We start from the raw sequence: 18823 nt of genomic DNA on the forward strand, positions 1-18823 counted from the left end.
AGACACTGCTAACCCAGAAATAGTACCTCAGGTTAAGAACTTTGCTTCAGGATGAGAACAGAAATGGTGTGGCGGCGGCAGCAGGAGGCCCCATCAGCTAAAGTAGTACCTCAGGTTAAGAACAGTTTCAGGTTGAGAACGGACCTCCGGAACGAATTAAGTTCTTAACCTGAGGTACCATTGTATGCTTAGGATGCCAAGTTGGTGTTGGAGCTTACTGGAAGCTATGCCTCAACTCAGCACTTTTATATTGCTACTAAGGCAGAATTTCCTTTTTTCATGTTTGTTGATATACAGTACTTGTAAATACTGATATTGAGCGGTATTCAAACAAACTTTAGTCAGAGTAGACCTACTGACATTAACGGACCTAACCTAGTCATGTTCGTTAATTTCAGTGGGTCTACCCTGAGTAAAACTGAGCTGAATAACATCTGCAATCTGATGACGCAAAGTAAGATTTACCCGGACTAGTATATTACTATAATGCAAGTCATTTAAATGCGATGTAGGATGTCAGGTATATGCAAATTTAACGTTTAATTAAAAACACGACGCGCTTGGAAGCTTGCATACATTTTTAATCATTTATACAGCACTATCATTGTACATGGAACCCTTACGGCGCTGATTTAAGAAGAAAAAAAGGAGGCAGGTCCCTGCCCCCATGAAGCAGCAATCTAAATTTTGACAGTATTAGATAGAAAGGGGGAGAGGAGAGGAATGTGAGCAAATGCCGTTAAATATACTTAGAGGAGTCTTTTAGTCCTCATCCACGTGGCTAGGAATGATAGGACACGGCCAAAGGCTTCAACGAGAAAAACCCAGCGAATGTCGAGAGAAAACACGGTCGTTTCACATGGGTATTCACACTGATGTATAAACCAGACCAATGGATTGCAGTGCCACCCAGCTGCATTGCAGAGAGCTGTGGCCACAGGGTGGTGCCTGCACTGCCACACAAAGCCCTGCTTACCATAGCACAGTCTCCCTTAGTTGTCACGAAGGGGAGACCAAGGGGCCAAATCTGCTCCCCAAATCGCCAAATCTGGAGCCAAGAGGGGCAATGGGAGGAACCGGTGGCGGCAGCAGGAATGCCACAATTTTTTACTTACCATACAGGTGTTTTAAAAAAGGCACAGGAGCTACCCTAGAAGGGGGGGAGGCAAAACTAGCAAGCTGAACGCCTCCTGTAGAAACAAGTGCGGAAGCACACGCAACCACCCGACGAACGGACATATATGGGAACGAGTTCTCTTGCAAGAAGCGGGATTGGCCTTCGAGCCTTGAGAACAGGGATCAGGCTGCGCACTGCTTTAACCCAGCTCCTAAGTGGAACCCGGAGCACAGATGGGAATGCCAGCTCCCAACGTGACTCTTTGCCACTCTCTTTTTGCCCGCCTGCTTCCACTTTTCTAAACCCTCTGTGCTTGCCGCCACGGAGAAGCGAGGAGATGGGAGGCAGCTGGCTCTCTCTGCCACAGTTCCAGCCCTCCAGGCTTGCCAGCGCGAAATACGCCAGGCAATTTGTTTCTTTACTTTGCCGGTACATAAACTTAGCAAATTGCACACCTACCAGCAGGACCCTGTCTTACGAGTCACTCCAAACCATCGGGGGGTTTATGACTCGGCTGTAAACATCACGTTGTCTTTATTCCAAGAGGCTCTTAACCTAGTTGCAAGCTTTTTTGTCTTCTCCTACCCCTCAACCCCCCCCCCCCACCCTCCGCCTGCAACATGGGCTCCTGCCAGCAATTTGTCTCATTGTGTGGCGAAATACTTGACCTAAATGGCAGGGGGAGAGAGGCAGGCTAACAAAATGCTTTTATTGGATGACACACACAAAAAAGGACCCCCCCACTCAACCGTCCTTACCCAGAAACGCTCCGCGTGACCTGTTAAAACGGGGCCAGGCTATTAAACCTGCTGGTTCGTGCTGAACTCTCCTTTTAAGCAAGTAAGATGAGACTGCAGGATCAGGCGAATGGCCTGTCTAGACCAGCATCCTGTTCTCACAGTGGCCAACTGGATGGCCATGGGAAACCCTCAAGCGAGACCCCAGCACAAGAGCCCTTTCCCTCTCTGGTGGAATCCAGCAACTGAGATCCAGAGGCCTCCAAGTGTACACAAGCCTTGCCACCATGGCTGGTAGCACCAGCTAGGCTTATCCTTCATGACTTTGCCTAATCCTCTTCTAAAGCCATCCAAGTTGGTGGCCGTTGGAGCGAGTGCCACAGCTTAACTACACAATGTGTGAAGTGCGGTCCTTCCATCTGTCCTGAATCTTCCAAGAATCTTCTCCATCTCCTCATCCTCCTTTGACCTCCTTGTCATAAAGGTCCAACCATATCTCTACATGGTCTCCTGCTACTAATGTAATTGAATAACTTCTTTGTTGTTAGTCTTAATGCTTTTAGCAATGCGCACCTCAAATTCCTTAAGGCATCCCTTACTGTGTGCATGCACCAAAGCTTTTGCTTCCTTCTTGTTCTTTTCATTTAGAGAAGGCTTCCATATTTTGAAAAGGACCTCCTTAATAACTTCCTCGACTCTGCTCTTTAATCATGCTGGCATCCTCTTGGCCCTCGTGACATCGTTCCTGGTCTGCCACAAACATTCCTGCTGAGCTTCCCATATTGCATTTTTAAACAACTCCTAAGCATTTTGGAGTGACTCAATCCTCTGGGCTTCACTTTCCTTTTTTATCAGTCTCCTCACTTGGGGAAAGTTTCCTCTTTTGAAGTCAAATATTGGGCCACACCACAATACTGTGCCGTGTTTTAAAGGAGGGGAGTTTGGCGGCAAATCTTATCTGGACTGCAATATCCTGGGCCTCTGGGTGAATGGCCTATTTGCAACACTCATAAGCTTTTTCTTTTCTTTTCCAAATTTACTATAACAAAGCCATCGTAATTCCCATGGACATAGAGCTATGCAACCAACCAGCAGAGAGTTTTTTTTATATTAATTGAAGCTACAGCTAGAAAAAGACCTTCAACTAGAGTTCCACCTGAAAACAAAATTAGGGGGTGACATTACAGTGGTGCTCCGTTCCGCGATTCTCTTCGTCTAGCGGTTTTTTTTGTCTTGCGAAGCAACCCTATTAGCGGCTTAGCGGATTAGCGCTATTAGCGGTTTAGCGGCTATTAAAGGCTTAGCGGCTTAGCTGCTAAAAGGCTATTAGCGGCTTAGAAAAAGGGGGGGGAGCGGGGGAAAAATCGCAAGACTAGCAAGACGTTTCGTCTTGCGAAGCAAGCCCATAGGGAAAATCGTCTTGCGAAGCAACTCAAAAACGGAAAACCCTTTCGTCTAGCGGGTTTTCCGTCTTGCGAGGCATTCGTCTTGCGGGGCAGCACTGTACATCTTCTGTTCCAACTTTTGACATAGAATTGGCACCCATTTCCACACCTGTCAATGTGTACTGAAAACTGAACTGGACAAGCGGCAATACAGGTGTTAGAGGTGGCATCTGGAGTTACCCATGTATTTTTTTAAAAAACAAAATGCTTAAAAAATTAAAGCAGACAGCTTTTCTCATCACGTCATCTGCATGCTGGGGAAAACGACACCTAGGGAATATCTGTTTCAACCGGCAGAGAGCCCGGTCGGAAAACAGGTGGTAACTTTGGTCGAGCAAACCACACACCAGGCTTACCTGCTTTCATCTAGACAAGCTAACAGTTTTGGCCTTCAACTGGCAGGGCCACTGACATGGGTGTAGCTGGGGGGGCAACTCCCCCCAAATCAATAAAAACACATAGCTAACTGAGGTCCTGCCCCCCCAACAAAAGGCCTGCCCCCCAAAAAAATCCTGGCTACGCCCACAGCCACTGACCCCCAATTTTATGACCCAAGACTTGAGTGAATACAACCCTATATAAAAGCTAAGCCGAGCTATGCAATCCCAGGCTCCACTACTGACTGTACCCCCAAGTTTCTGCTATCAGAAAAATTCAAAATGGCCGCCATTCATTCCTTTCACAGCAGAAGACGCCGGTGGGAAAGGACACAAAGTCCAAAAATGGATTGCAGGTTGCAGTTTGGTATAGGGAAGAGTCCTGGAAATATCAACGTCTAGCAGGTAGAAAAACCGCTACAACCCACGTTCACATCAAGCCTCCGTCACAGACCTGGTGTGTGGGCCTCTTGTTCTGAACGTTTGAGAATCTGGAACAAACACTAAAGCATGCCTTAGGGAGATGTTCTGGGAACGACACCAAGACGAGCGGACATCTGTTTTGCCACCTGGGAAAATGCCCCGCCACGCGACAAGTACCTGCGCAGCAGAGCTCTCAAGTCCCGTCCCGTCCCGTCCCCCCGTCCCCCACTTCCCTTCTCATGAATCCCTTCTCAAGAGGCATGTTTTTCATTTATTCGTTGAATACTTTTGTTCTACCAAAACAGGAACACTCACATTGGGTTTTTAATCGGACAGGAGGGGAAGGAAAGGATCGCACACCACCGAACACCAGTGTCAGGGGTTCAGGGAGAGAGGCGCAGATGAGGGAGGAGACTGAGAGCGAGGGGGAAGGATCCCAGGGCGACGAGGAAGAAGATGACAACGAGTCGAGGGGTTCCATGAGTCTCTCCAGTGAATCGGAGGATTCCCAAAAGGGAGCGCCCCTGGTCAGGCCAAGGGGAGCCACAGGGGGGAGTAGTCAGGAGCAGGGCAGCAGCAGGGGAACCCCCAGTGGGAGTTGGAGATCGGGACTGGCTTCTCCGCCGGAACGGAGTGAAGGGGGTGGAGTTCCCAGTGTGTCAGACGGAGCAGAACAGGAAGCAGAGAGGGGAAGGAGATCGGGGCAAGACGTCCTGCCGGAAGGGGCGGAGTGTAGTACCGAGAGCAGTGTAACTGTCAAAAGGAAGGTCAGAAGCAGCGTACGCGCGCCAAGTTCAAATGTGGAGGCGCGCGGAAGTGAGGAGAGCCCGGAGGAGGAGCCTGGTCCCAAAGCACGGAGGAGGGGGGAGCAGGCGTCAGAGGATTCAGCCTCTGGGGAATCCCGGAGGGAGGGAACCCAGGGGGGCAGAAAGACCCTGCGGAAAAGGAAGGAGAGGAAGAGGTGGTCCAGCGCAAGCCTCTTAAACTGGTGTAGAGGCGGGACTGATTCAGAAGGGACTTCAGCGGTCTAAGCCTAACAGGCGTGGGGTCACGCGCCTCGGATGTGGAGCTAACAATGTTCTTCAATAAAAGCTTTTGTACATAAGCTGGACTTGTCGTTGGTCTCTTGTGAGCTGGGACCTTGGGTGGCCCTGACAACCAGCAAAGCTGCATTCTCTTCTACATTGGTCCTTAGCTCTAGGCTAGGTAGCAAACATTGGGCCTTCCGGGTTTTTGCTGAACGGCCAACTCCCAACACACCCCAGATTATTGGTCACGCTGGCTGAGGCCAATGAGAGTTGGGATTTCGGCAACGTCCAGAGGGCACCGTGTTGGCTACCCCTGCTTTGGCTGCCTCTCTCTGCTGCTTTAAACCAAGGGTGGGCAGACAAACATCACAGCCTAATTTAATGTGGGTGGCTGGGAAAGGAGCAAAATTGGGTGGGGTGGGGAAGATGAGAAGGCAGGGGAGAAAAGGACGGTATCCCACCCACTTTGGACTCGGATCCTACCCACTGCTAGCATGCAGCCCTAGTGATTGCCCCCACCCACCCAGGAATACAGCCCCCCAGCAGGGAAAAAAAGTTCTCCATGTTTGATTTAACCCTCCTGTGTCAGCTATGGCCTATTCCTGGATGTGTCCAGCACAGCCATTCCTTATTCCACCCCCCATCCGTTGCCTGGAGACGTGATAGTACGTTGCGAACTCTATTTTCAAAATCCTTTTCCACCCCCCACCCCCTGAAGTCATCTGAAAAGGGTAACAGGAAGGATGCCGCAAAGATAGGAAAACAGTCCACAAGCAGGAATACAAAGACAAGGGATTTCAACTACTTTTGGCTAAAACAGAGATAACGACAGCTTCCTAAGAGCAGTTCAGCGACAGAATAAGCAGTCCGGAGGGGTTTGCGGCATCTTCATTCCTTCAATAATAATAATGCCCCAAATGAGACAAGTGGCGGCGATGCGTTAGGTACAAGGTCAGCCTTCCCGTCGCCAGGTGACCCCGGCATTCCTTTCATGGTTTCCCTCCACACGGAAGCTCGGGCCACACCTGTACATCATCTCACCTGGTTTGAGAGCGGTATGGGAAATGCAGACCTATATCCATGACAGAGCCACTGGGGAGAGAACCCTAACAATCCAACTGGGGAAGAGAGAGCTTTAAAGCCTCCGCCTTACTGGAAAGAAAAAGAAAAGGGGGGGAGAAAAGGAGCGCTCCTCTTATCGTAAAGGAGAGCCACCCCTCCGTTCGGCATGCTGCCCTGACGGGCCTCGAGAACTGCTGTCGGCAGGAGCTTCCTCTTCCCACGAGAAAAGCGTGTGCGCACACACAGGGGCGGCGGCCCCGCGGACTCCACGTGGGGCGGACAGAGCCACGCTCTGAAGCACTTCTCAGTTCAGCAGTTTCAGCTGCCCAGTCACCTGGTTCACCATCTCTTCCTCCCCCATGATGGCGAGGACTGTGTGGGAGCCCGTCGGAACCTGGAACACAGAGAGGACACCCCACAGCTGGGGCAAGCAAAGCACTGAGGAGGGAGCTGCCAGAGCGCTGGGGCCGCACCTCAATCTACCGTGCTCTCACCCCTGCTGTATACTTTCGAGTGCTCCCAATGTGGGATGTAACATCACTGAAGCAGTCAAGTACAGCGTTTCCTGTTTGCCCAGAGTGGACACACGGGGGAACGTTGCTCCAGCCAGGAGGACTTCCTGTCACACCTGGTCTGGAGCATCCTTCCCCTGCTTGTGACCAGGTAGATGGGCGTGACCCTGGCAGACCTTATAAAGGGGCTAGTCATGAAGCCATCTTTCTCTTACTCTCTCTTTTTTTTAAAAAACAAACTTATTGCTCAATTTCCACATAACAAATTATCAAACCATATAATCACCTACATAATTAATAATCCCCTTTTTTTTATTCCCGTGCCACCTCAGCTCCTCTCCCTGATTTCGCTGCACATATTTTCTCTGCATATTATAAAATTGTATCTGTCCATACATATCTGTCCATCATGTTATCAACAATAAAGTTGTGTACGTTTATTCAAAACCTGCCAAGGAGTCCACTTCATTTTGTTGTGTTTTTAAATAATTTGTATAAAGTTCCCATTCCTCCGTGAAGTCACAGTTGTCCTTGTCTCACAATTTGTATGTCAATTTGGCCAGTTCTGCATAGTTCGTCAATTTCTCTTACCACTAGTCTTTTGTCGGGGTTTCTTCATTCTCATCTTCCTCTTACTCTCTTCATCCCTTCTCTCCATTATGCCTTTTGCTCTCTGCTAGCTCTCAGCCAGCAGCAAATGGACTCATCCCTCACTGAGAACGAACCCACACATTTCTCTGTAACTGTAACCAGGGCTGGATTTAGGTTTGATGAGGCCCTAAGCTACTGAAGGTAATGGGGCCCTTTATATGCCCAGCTGTCCTTTGTCAACAACAAATTGTCAAGGTTTTTTTGTGTTGAATATATGCTATAAGGTAATTTATGGACCTAATAGGTATCTAAAGCCATTTGCTGTATGTAGGTTTTATTTTATTTGCTTTTATCTTATATTTTGGAAATGTACATCCAGGGTTTTTTCCCTTTAAATTTTTTTGGGGCCCCCAAGAGAGTGGGGCCCTAAGCTATAGCTTGTTTAGCTTATACGTAAATCCGGCACTGATTTACTACAAGCTAAAGCCTGCTTTCAGGACCGTACTGTGAACTGAATTTAAGTAAACTTTACCATTACTTTTAAAAGAAGAATGTTGTGTCATTATTGTTTTGAAGACGGAACTAAAGGGGATTTACCAGGAACAATCTGATCTGGACAAGCCAGACTGGATTGCTTAACTCAAATGGGTCTAACGAATCTATCAACTAGCTTCCTGTAATGTACAAGGGAATGTGCTCTGCTACTAGCTCATTAGCATGAGTGAGGAAGGATATTATTTAATCAATATATCCTCTCCTGCTATCCTCAACATTCCCACACTCAAGATATCAGGAGATTATTTTGCTGGGCTACTACAGTAGTTTAAACCAGATCTTTGTAAATAAATGACATTCTTTCTGTATGTGCTGTTGAACATAGGTGGTTTTTTTGGGAGGGGGAGGGGTGGGGATTCTAAAGGGGAAACGGTTGAGGTCAGCAAGATAGCCTCATCTAAATTGGAAATGTGTGTGTGTGTTTTTTAAGTGGATGTGAATTTTGAATGTCAGGCTGAAATTTTCAGGTTTGTAGCTTGCTCCTTGACAGCAAAGGATCTTTCAAAGTAGCAACTGTACTACAGAACACAGCTTTTGTTATCACCTGGAAGGAACCTTTCAAAAATAAAAGTTGCGTAAGTTTGCAACTCTGCTCAATATTGTAGGGGGGAAACCTTAACAGACACCAGCTTCAACTACAGGCTTAGAAACAGCATTCCAGTGCTTAAAAGGCAAAAGCTTCGTTTATTTTATCTCTTAAGTCCTCCCACAACCAGGGTTTTCCAGCATTCGGTAGAAACTTTCATCATTTCAAAACCTACTGCCTTTAGTGATCCTGCCGTATAAAAAGGAAGCCCTAACTAGAAAATAAAAACATCCTTTTGCTCCCCTTCAAGTTCTGAAACCAGAATTAGGTATTTGCAAACATACCCAATCTGCCCAACAAAGAAGTCAACCCTCCCCATGTGCAGAAATTAAAGTCCTCTTTTCTTACCTACCTACCTGCTAGCATCCCTGCAGAACACAAGAACCAGGTACATTCGCTTTGTTCAAGGCAACATACCTAGGAAGCGCGAACCGACTTTCAGAGTCTTTGGCCAATTACCTGGGTCCTCCCTGCGTCTTGCACTAGGTATGTTGGCAGTTCCAGGCTCAGGGCCAAGGCGTGCAGCTCCAGCAACTGGTCAGTGTTGGAACCCTGCAGTACGACTTTCTTTGCGCTGAGAGAAAGGCAAAGCAACCTTGAGTGTAATACCAGCTCCCACTCCACCCCGGCGCAGAATCTTGCACCTCCAGCCGAAGAGTCTGGCCTAAGGCAGCTACAGAGATCAGCAGCCCAGGAATTAGGACCTACAAGCCTATTTCAGAGACAACAAACAGCATTGTGTGCTGGGGATCAGGAACATGCTCACCTGCGTACCTGGAAAGCTCTCAGACGTCCGTCCAGGACTGGCACAAAGATCAGGTGTATTTTGTTTAGAGGACTTAAAAACCTTTCTTCAACTGATGTGGAGGGATCCACAGCCATGCACCCAGGACTGCCTGTGTGACCGCCTCTCTCTCTCTCTCTCTCTCTCTCTCTCTCTCACACACACACACACACACACACACACACCAATTAAAAAATCAGCGCATGTGACGCTAAAACATGCTCTGCAGGGGTACCAAGCTAGATGTGCTGGACTGCTGGATTCATAAGGTGCTCAGCAAGCCGGTTAAAATATCAAAAAGCCCCTTGACCATGTCATCTGCTGGATCCAAGAGGAAGTACTATGATCAAGGCTACTGGCCTGAATCAACAGACTATAAACAACCGCCTTTAAGCTCCTCCATCTTGCCAATGCCAAGGAGTTTGCTCTGGCTCAGCTTCAACACAGACACATGGTGCCCCTTCTGCAAGGTCTTAGGACATGGGTAGGCGAACTAAGGCCCGGGGGCCAGATCCGGCCCAATCGCCTTCTAAATCCAGCCCGCGAACGGTCCGGGAATCACCGTGTTTTTACCTGAGTTGAATGTGTCCTTTTATTTAAAATGCACCTCTGGGTTATTTGTGGGGCATAGGAATTCGTTCATCTATTTTTCTCCAAAATATAGTCTGGCCCCCAACAAGGTCTGAGGGACAGTGGACTGACCCCCTGCTGAAAAAGTTTGCTGACCCCTGTCTTAGGAGGCTGGTGTCCTCCGCAGGCCTGATTCCCCTTCTGCTTCCTTACCCTTGTTCATCCCATTGGTTGATGATGTCCCTGTGAGACGACTTCTCCTGCAACAACTGGAACAGGCCAACGGCAGCATGCCCCACTTGAGCGGCGATCTGCAACAATAAGCACCAAGAATCAAGAAACGGAAAGAAGACAAGGTCCCTACCAGAGAGGAACGGCAAACCAAGCCAAAATGGCAAAACCGACTGGGAAACTCAGAAAACCAAGAGGACAAAAACTTCATAAAAGAATGGAAGAAAATTAGAAGTTATTTAGGAGACCACTGTAAACAAATGGAAACATTGGCAGGATTTTGATTTCACTTGCAGTTTAACAAATACCAGGGACAATATGGACTGATATAGAAGTCAGGAGTATGGAATAATATGCAGTTGTAAATGTTCAAAATGGGAGCCCATGGGGGGGGGGGGAGTCGTGAGATTCAGAGTAACCTCTGCACATGTATTTGGATTTTTATAACTTTGTATTTGTAAAATCAAATAAAAATGAATTCAAAATTGGAGGGGGGAGAAACAAGAAACCCACTTCCCTCGCACGGCTTGCGCCAAAGCATCGCTACAAAGACAGAAGATGACAGCCTGCTGCTGAGATACCTTGCCATCACCTGCAAGGCGCAGGCTGGCAACAAGTTAGGAATCATAACCCAAATCATCTTCTAGACAGGGCTCAACAATAGCAGGTTGACTTATTTCAGTAGCAGCTGCGTCAGTATTGTTACTGGGCCCCCATCCACAAATTTATTGGAAAACCAGGAGCCCCTCATTACTCAAGGGCTCTTGCTCGCTTTCACTTTTCAGCCTTGGATAAATGCCCTCGATGGTGTAAGCCAAGGATGGAGAACCTGAGAACCATCTAGTCCAGCCTCCTGCAATGCACTCATCCTGCCCACATGTAAGCAAATCAGCAAGCAAAGCCAAAGGCCACTTAAAAAGGCCGAAACACAACCCATGAGTAGCTTTACCTTTCCAGTCCCCATGGAGAGCTCCATGTTCACCACAAAGACCATCTTATAGTAACCGCTGCCTTGTGCATCCTCTTCTTCCTGGAAAGAGATGGTGATGATCAAGTCCCTTTCGTCATAGCGTAGTCACCCGCCTCTCTTGTTTACGGCTCAGGATCACAGATAGTTGCGTTATACTGAGTTAGGCCACCGGTCCAGCCATCTGCATATTGTCCACACTTGGCCAGCAATGGTCCTCCAGAATTTCAGCCAAAGGTCTCGCCTAGGCTTGTCTCTGGAACCTTGTACATGCAAAGCCACTGTCCTACAGCCCTTCGCCATTTACCACAAGCCTGGTCTGACACCCAGGTCCTGCCCACACTCAAATACAGCTGTTTAGTACCTGTGGAATTAGGTCCGTTCTACTTCACCATGGACAGAGGTGCTAAGGAAGCCTTTACGAGGGTCTAGTGTATTGCAATCACTTCACCAGAATAACAGGGTGAGACAGTTGCAGGACCACAAATCTCAGCTATGTTATTTACACATGATAGCCCTTCGGCCGGCCCGCTGCAACCTTCCTCCTGCAGCAGAGCTGAATGAACTATATGATTATTCTGAATGTGTAGACTAGGACTCCGAAGGGCCAAGGACAAAGGTTATGTTTTATGTTGTGAACTGCCCTGTGATCTTCGGATAAAGGGAGATATATTACTAATTTTTTAATTTAAATTTTTTTTAATAAATTTTTTATTAAAGTTTCAAAAGTTTTTTATAACAACAAAACAGAACAAAACAATACAATAAAACTGACAAACAAAAAATATAAAAAACAAGTATAATTTCAACCCTTATTTTCTTATAATTTACTTCGACTTCCTCATACCTCCCCTTTCTGCATTCCAATTTCTAATTTATTATTCAGCAAATCCTTCCCTTATTTTTCACTTAATTTTGACCTTTCTTTTCTTTTTAACTTATCCATTACCGCTAATAACCACATATTTTCTAATCCAGCGTCATTCTAGCATTCATTAATCTTACAATATTTCTTTAGATAGTCCTTAAATTTTTTCTTCCCTGGTTTCGGATTCTGCTCGTCATCTCTGCCAATCCCATGTAGTCTATCACCTTCATCTGCCATTCTTCCAGGGTGGGTAATTTAATATTTTTTTTTACTTTTTTTTTACTACTATTACTAATACAGTGGTACCTCGGGTTAAGTACTTAATTCATTCCCGAGGTCCGTACTTAACCTGAAACTGTTCTTAACCTGAAGCACCACTTTAGCTAATGGGGCCTCCCGCTGCTGCCACGCCGCCGGAGTACGATTTCTTTTCTCATCCTGAAGCAAAGTTCTTAACCCGAGGTACTATTGCTCGGTTAGCAGTCTGTAACCTGAAGCGTATGTAACCTGAAGCATATGTAACCCGAGGTACCACTGTAATAATTTCATACCACTAAGATAAAGGGCAGGTTTTTCCTTTTTCCAATATTTTTTATTAAATGGACAGATTCTTCCCCAAGGAGTTTTAATCAGCACAAGGCTGGGGAAAGAAGAAAGGTATTTTCCTGATCTAACAGTGCTTTCAGAGCAGGGCATCTATAAGCTTTCTGCTTCCCCTTGCCCAGGGAATATCATTGTCTCAGTTGGGGCAACAATTAGCTTAGTTTCTTAAAGCCAGTCATGCTTCTGGCCCATAGGAAACCGCTAACAGTGTTCCCCCAGGATTGTCTGAGTTACTGATTTGGGCTGTACAGAGGAAGGCAATCCTCAAGCAGTCCTGGGCCTAAGTTATTCAGGGCGTTGTACATAGAAGGATAGAAATGTAGAGTTAGAAGGGGAACCCAGGGTCATCTATTCCAACCCCCTGCAATGCAGGAATCTCAACTAGATCACACATGACAGACCCACACCTCCAACCTCTGCTTAAAAACTTCATGGAAGTGTGGGAAAAGGAGATGCTGAAGGCGTTACTTAGAGGAGGCACAACACACAAAGTCTGCACCGACTGTAGAAACCCGGAGTATTGGCAGGCAGCTAGAGGTTGGAGCCATGACAGATTGGGTGGTCTCAGTCCTTTGCACGAGTCTGGTACAAAAACCTTGAACTTGGTCCAGTAGCAAATGGGAAGTCAATGCAGGTCTTAGCTACAAAGTCATGTGTTGCTTGGTAGTCTTCTTTCCTGTCTGGCCCTAGCATTCTGCACTAACCAAAGCTTCCAGACCCAAGGGCTTTGCACTAATCAAATCTTGAAGTTACCAACCCGTAGATTATGCATATTGTAAATCACAAGTGGACTTGCTTTTTACATAAAGCAGGTCTTCCTGCATGTGCCAGTACCCCCCAAAGACCAGCATCACGGCCTTCAGTGCATATCACAAAAATCTAGGCACTAAATACTCTCGTTGCTAGTCATCCATAACCATTCAGTATGAACCAGTTAAACGGCACTGTACCAAGTTGCATCCTAACAACCAGACAGGTGTGGTGGATGGGATCTTTCATTAAGTAGGTTAACAGAGCAAAATGGAGAATGAGGGGAAGAGCTTCAGTTATGAGTATTTAACATGCTTATAGGTAGGTGTTTCAGACACAGTTACTCACAGAGACAGGCTAAAGAATATTGGCTGTGAAACAGGCAGCAGCGATTAGTTTCTATTGTCACAGGTCACCAATGTGGAACCCACAGACATACATATACACGCAAGAGGCCTTCCCTGACACCCACAGGTTCCTATTATTTCCACTAAAATTAGGACTGGGGAGGTTAATCCTCATCTGCGCTTTCCAGGAAAACCACACGCGCGCAGATTGGCGAGTGGGTGCGGGGAGGAAGTAAAAACACTTCTTTCAAGGGATGGGGAGTAAGAATGCGTGCACGCGGTTGCTGGGCACGTGTGTACCGTCGCAGCACGGGGTCAAAAAAATCTCAGAGCTGCTCAGTCGCCTCTTGAATATCACCTCGGGGCGCCACACCCTCCGACGCGAGAGTCCCCGGTACCCAATTCCAGAGCGTGCCGGGCCGCAAGAAAGAGGCGCTCTTCACATGCTCAGAAACCGCGTCAGCAAAAAGAAAGGTTTGCGGGTCAAGGATTGAAAAAAGCGTAGGGCAGGGTCGATGAAACAAAGAGAGGAGTGCGTTGGGTTAGGCCGGAAAATGATCCCCGGCGGGATCAGGAGGCAGGAAAACGAGATCGGGCGGGGGGGGGGGAGATCGGGACGGGATTACCTGGGAATCGAGGCCGCTGCTGAAGTAGAGCTGTGCCGCCGCCTCGGCCGAGCGGCCCCCGGTGAGCGCTAGAGCCTGCGGGAAGGGAAAGGGAGACGGCCGTGAGGATCGGCTGCAGGGGGTGGATCCCGGCCCACACCCGGCGCCGCCAGCGCCACAAGGAGCAAGCGGCCCCCATCCCCACCCGCAAGAGAAAGAGATCCACCGGCCGACCCACCCGCCGCGCCGCCACCTCGGGGATGCCGAGCTCCAGCAGCGGCGCGACGAGAGACTCGTCCACGCCCGAGTCCGAGTCCAGCGCTTGCGACTCCATTCTTTTACAGCTGCTGCTGCCGGCGCTCTGCCCTCCGATTGGCCTCCCCTGCCGCCTCCCGGCCAATGGGAGCCGCCCACCGTCGCCGCCGCCGCCTCTCGGCCAATCGCCGCGTCGGCTCCCCGAGGCTGCGGCCAGTGGCCGGCGCCCGCCGAGCGGCGCTTCCCCCCCTCGTGACCGCCGCGGCCCGTCCAGGTTCGTGAACTTGCGCGCGCCTTTGGTCGCTTCTTCCGCACGTGACGCGGCCGCGTTCCAGCCTCCCTGCGAGGAGGGCAGGCGCGGGAGGAGGCGGGCTTCCCCTTGCGGGAGCAGCCGCAAAAGATGGCCTTGCATATGTTTTATATATATATAAATATATATAATATTTTATATTATTTATAAAAATATTTTATAAATAATGAAATAATATAGTACCTAACACACACACACACACACACACACACACATATATATATGTTAGGTACTATATTATTTCATTATTTATAAAATATTTATATTATTTTATTTATAATCACACATACCGTAAATAAGAATAAAAATCTGCGCCTCACCGCCAAGTATGATTTCAATGCGCGGAATGGGTGTTTGAATGTACAAGGTCACGCAAAAAAACAAACAAACCGCCAATGGGGGGGGGGGAGGCCCAAAACGTCGCCTATGAATATTGGCAGTGCACGGTGAAGAGAGCAATTTTGTGGAGCGGAGGGTCCCCTTGGCCTTGCACACGTTCAAGCCGCAATCCTATACACGCTTAGGGGCCGGATTCAACACAGTGGGACTTGCTTCTGGAAACTGACAACTGGGAAACACTGGCCTGCGAGCACTCCAGTTGGAGAACAGCATTTACCTTTATCATGGGCTTTGAAGACACTCGAACTCGGGACGCAAGGGGGAAACGTGCTGAGAGTGAGCCACGCTTGGCAAATCCACACCATGATCAACTCCCACCCGGAAACCAATGTCCCCACTGTGGAAGGACATGTGGATCCAGAACAGGCCTCCACAGCCACTTACGGACTCACTGTTAAGACCGTGTTTATGGAAGACAAGCTACGAGTGATCGCCAAAGAGAGAAGACTTACCCGTACCTCTGGGTGGGCAAATATAGGATTGTCTGAAAACCCTGAATTAAATTAAATTGAATTAGATTGTGACAGAGTGCACTTCGAATTAAATTGTGACAGACTGTGCTTTTTGCATTACTGTTTAAGCCCCACTCTTTACATTACTTGCTTCTTTTACACCCATGTGTATAAAAGACGCCTGGATCATAGAATCATAGAGTTGGAATAGACCACAAGGGCCATCGAGTCCAACCCCTGCCAAGCAGGAAACATGGATGAACTCCAGTCAAAGGCGACTGAGGTGTGGCACTCATCTTGCTTTTCAGGCCAAGGGAGCCGGTGTTTGTCCACAGACAGCTTTCCGGGTTGTGTGGCCAGCAGGACTAAACCGCTTCTGGCACAACAGGACACCGTGACGGAAACCAGAGCGCACGGAAACGCCGTTTACCTTCTCGCCACAGTGGTACCTATTTATCTATTGCACTGGTATGCTTTTGAACTGCTAGGTTGGCAGGAGCAGGGACCGAGCAATGGGAGCTCACCCCCTCATGCGGATTTGAACCACCAACCTTCTGATCAGCAAATCCAAGAGGCTCAGTGGTTTAGACCACAGCGCCACCCGCGTCCCCCATGTGTATATGTCCCTGTGACAACTGTCCAGGGCTCTGCTCAGCATTATGAGGCAATAGTGCAGAGCTTTCCAAACTGCGTCCAGGCACGTTAGTGTGTCGGTTGCAGTGTAGGTGTGTTGCATTAACGCTCCCTGTGCTCCTCCCGGGGTTGGAAAGAGGTTTGTTTAACCTCGTTTGCTAGCTGAATTCCTGTGTCACGAAATGATGCATGTCTAAAAAGCGTGCCACCAACACGAAAAGTTTGGAAAGCTCTGCAATCGTTGCTGCTGCCCATTGAAAACGAGAGGGCAGAAGGCAGGGAGGTCAACAGCAGGGGGAGCCAGAGCCAGCAACAGGCAGAACCAATCAATCCTCATTTTGTCCCCTATTCCCCTCCCTACAGGGCAACACTGAGACCACAGAGGAGGAAGTCTAGGAAACCACCTCCTAGACTAGTTGTAAGAAAGAAGGCAGGGAGGAGTTGGGCCAGTAAGAGCAGACTTGAGGTCAGTGGGGCAATGTCCATTCGCCCTAATGGGCCAACTTTCCGTGGCTGGGGGGCTCCCAGATAGCCAGCTTACTACATTTTGAAACAAGTGAAAGCATAAACATTGTCATCCGAAGAGCCCACCACCACTACCATAAGGCCAACAAGTCCACAGTCTAGATAGAACAGCCTTTCTCAAATGTTGGGTCCCCAGATATTGTTGGACTACAACCCCCATCATCCCTGGTCCTGCTAGCTAGGGATCAAGGGAGTTATAGTCCAATGCCTGGAGACCCAAGGTTGAGAAAGGCTGGTCTAGAATTTCCACTGTGTTGCCACTAGCATTCAAGGGGTGATTGGGGGTGGACAAGGAAGAAGGCAATGCCGTTGAAGGACACCGTGATGGAGGTTGTGGGGAGGGGAGAGAGAAGTGCTTATGCTTGGAGCTATGGAGAATTGTTGAGGTGGGAAGGGAGGGGGCTGTGGTAGCTCAATGGCAGAGCATCTGCCTTTCATGTAGAAGATTCCAGGTTCAATCCCTGGCTTCTCAAGGAAGGTGCTAAGAGCATTCTCCTGTCTCAGATCCTGGAGAGAGTCTAGTAGCGTAGACCAGTGTTCTTCAACCTCATGTCTTCAGATGTTGTAGGACTACAACTCCCATCATTTCCAAACGAGCCAGGAATGATGGGAGTTGAAGTCCAACCACATATGGAGACATGAGGCTGAAGAACACTGGTGTCAACAGTCCTGAGCTAGATGACAAGATGGGTTTGACTCAGTAGAAGGCAGGCTCATTTCCACATGCTGCAGCAGCAGCAGCAACAAGAAGGACTCTTGACTTTCCACCATGAGGAGTTTTGTGCATGTAACCGTTCAGTTTAAGAATTTTGGCCAATTTTGCAAAAAATGAAAGTATGGAACCAGAGTTACATATATTTACACCAATGCATCCTTTGCTACAATTCCATTAAATTTTATTTTGTTTAAACCAGTCGTGATCTTTCCTGTATGTTTGCATTCTGTTCTTTGCTTGTTTCCTGCATGAATACACACAGTTCCGTCTTCTTCAGATTAGCAGGCCATTCACTGTGGTTGCGGTATTTTTTTTATATTGCATTTTAATGAAAAATCAAGTTATACATGGGCCCCTACGAACACAGGCAAACAATAATTTTGCTGATGAGGTGTGTCAACATCAAAGGTGGCGTAGGAGGACCTTAAGACATCTCTGTGAGATCAAGTGGTACAGATCCCTCAAAATTCAAAAACCAACAAAGGTGTCTAGTGGAGGAGGTGGGGTGATGAACGGGTGTGCACATGCTCACAAAATTCTTAAAAGTGGGTGAGGGGGAAACAGCTTTGAATTTTGTAACATGGGGAAATGGATGGGCTGAAACATTCATCTAGATAAATAGATGGAATATCATGAAAAAGTTACTACTGCTTGTTCTTATTAGACACTCAATTTCACATTAAGAGGGTGGAATTGGCGCACCAACCAACTTAGGATGAGGTATGAAGTGTGGAAGACTCTCAAGAGTTCTGCTTAAAATCCTGCAAAACCATCAGGCGCAGAAAGGACTGGGTGAACCCAGATGATGTTTCTAGAGCAGAGAAACCTCCGTTTCCAAAGCACTCCAGTGGCAACTGTGTCTCCTACTTTACAGAGGACAATCCTCTATTTCAAGGAGTCTTCTATATGAAGGTCTGTCTAGTCCAGGTCTGGCTCAGTGATAAAGAACCGTAAGAAAAGGGAGCAAAGGCCCTGACGTTTCTCCACCAGCTAGATAACAGACTGAGCAGGTACACAGGTAACCTGGTCACAGTCTTTTCCTCTGCCGGGGAGGTGTATTGCAGTTCTATTTAAATGATAGTAATTCTATTCTAAATGTGCCGGGGAGGTGTATTGCAGTTCTATTTAAATGATAGTAATTCTATTCTAAATGTGCACCTATACATACGAATTGGCACATGCAGATCTAATGCAAATCTCTGCTGTCTCTTTTATGGTGATGTATATGCTGCCACCCTAGGAACCATCCTTACAAGCGTCTCCTTCCTCTCTGTGCTGCAGTTCTGCAAAATCTCTCTCTCTCTCTATATATATATATCTATATCTCTGCAAGTTTGAAGCAGAAGGTCTCCTAGCCTGTACCTGATGCTGATTGG

At 47.8% G+C, this 18823-nt stretch overlaps 1 protein-coding gene across 2 annotated transcripts; it reads right to left on the minus strand.

Annotated features, from left to right (window-relative positions):
• Positions 1 to 560: 560 nt before the first annotated feature.
• On the minus strand, positions 561 to 14826 carry LOC114591948 (putative peptidyl-tRNA hydrolase 2). 2 transcript variants are annotated; one of them, XM_028719726.2, is made up of 6 exons: positions 14397 to 14826; positions 14180 to 14254; positions 10968 to 11048; positions 10001 to 10098; positions 8893 to 9007; positions 561 to 6583 (listed from the first exon to the last, which is right to left on the minus strand). In XM_028719726.2, the coding sequence occupies exons 1-6, from the start codon at positions 14823 to 14825 to the stop codon at positions 6494 to 6496; spliced, it is 888 nt and encodes a 295-aa protein (XP_028575559.2). In that variant the 5' UTR covers position 14826; the 3' UTR covers positions 561 to 6493. The 2 variants fall into 2 exon arrangements, with proteins under 2 accessions (XP_028575559.2, XP_077781276.1); XM_077925150.1 differs by having other exon boundaries at positions 561 to 6610.
• Between the last annotated feature and the right edge of the window lie 3997 nt (positions 14827 to 18823).

This window comes from Podarcis muralis, chromosome 2 (assembly GCF_964188315.1).
Source record: "Podarcis muralis chromosome 2, rPodMur119.hap1.1, whole genome shotgun sequence".
Taxonomy (NCBI): Eukaryota; Metazoa; Chordata; class Lepidosauria; order Squamata; family Lacertidae; genus Podarcis; species Podarcis muralis.

Bases quoted from the DNA above. Each gene is read 5' to 3' on its own strand.
- LOC114591948 (XM_077925150.1), bottom strand. From the start codon at position 14,825: ATGCAAGGCCATCTTTTGCGGCTGCTCCCGCAAGGGGAAGCCCGCCTC. The intron at 10,099-10,967 runs GTAAAGCTACTC...TTATTGTTGCAG, and splicing joins TCTCCATGGGGACTGGAAAG to ATCGCCGCTCAAGTGGGGCA. The intron at 9,008-10,000 runs GTAAGGAAGCAG...CCTTTCTCTCAG, and splicing joins AACCAATGGGATGAACAAGG to CGCAAAGAAAGTCGTACTGC.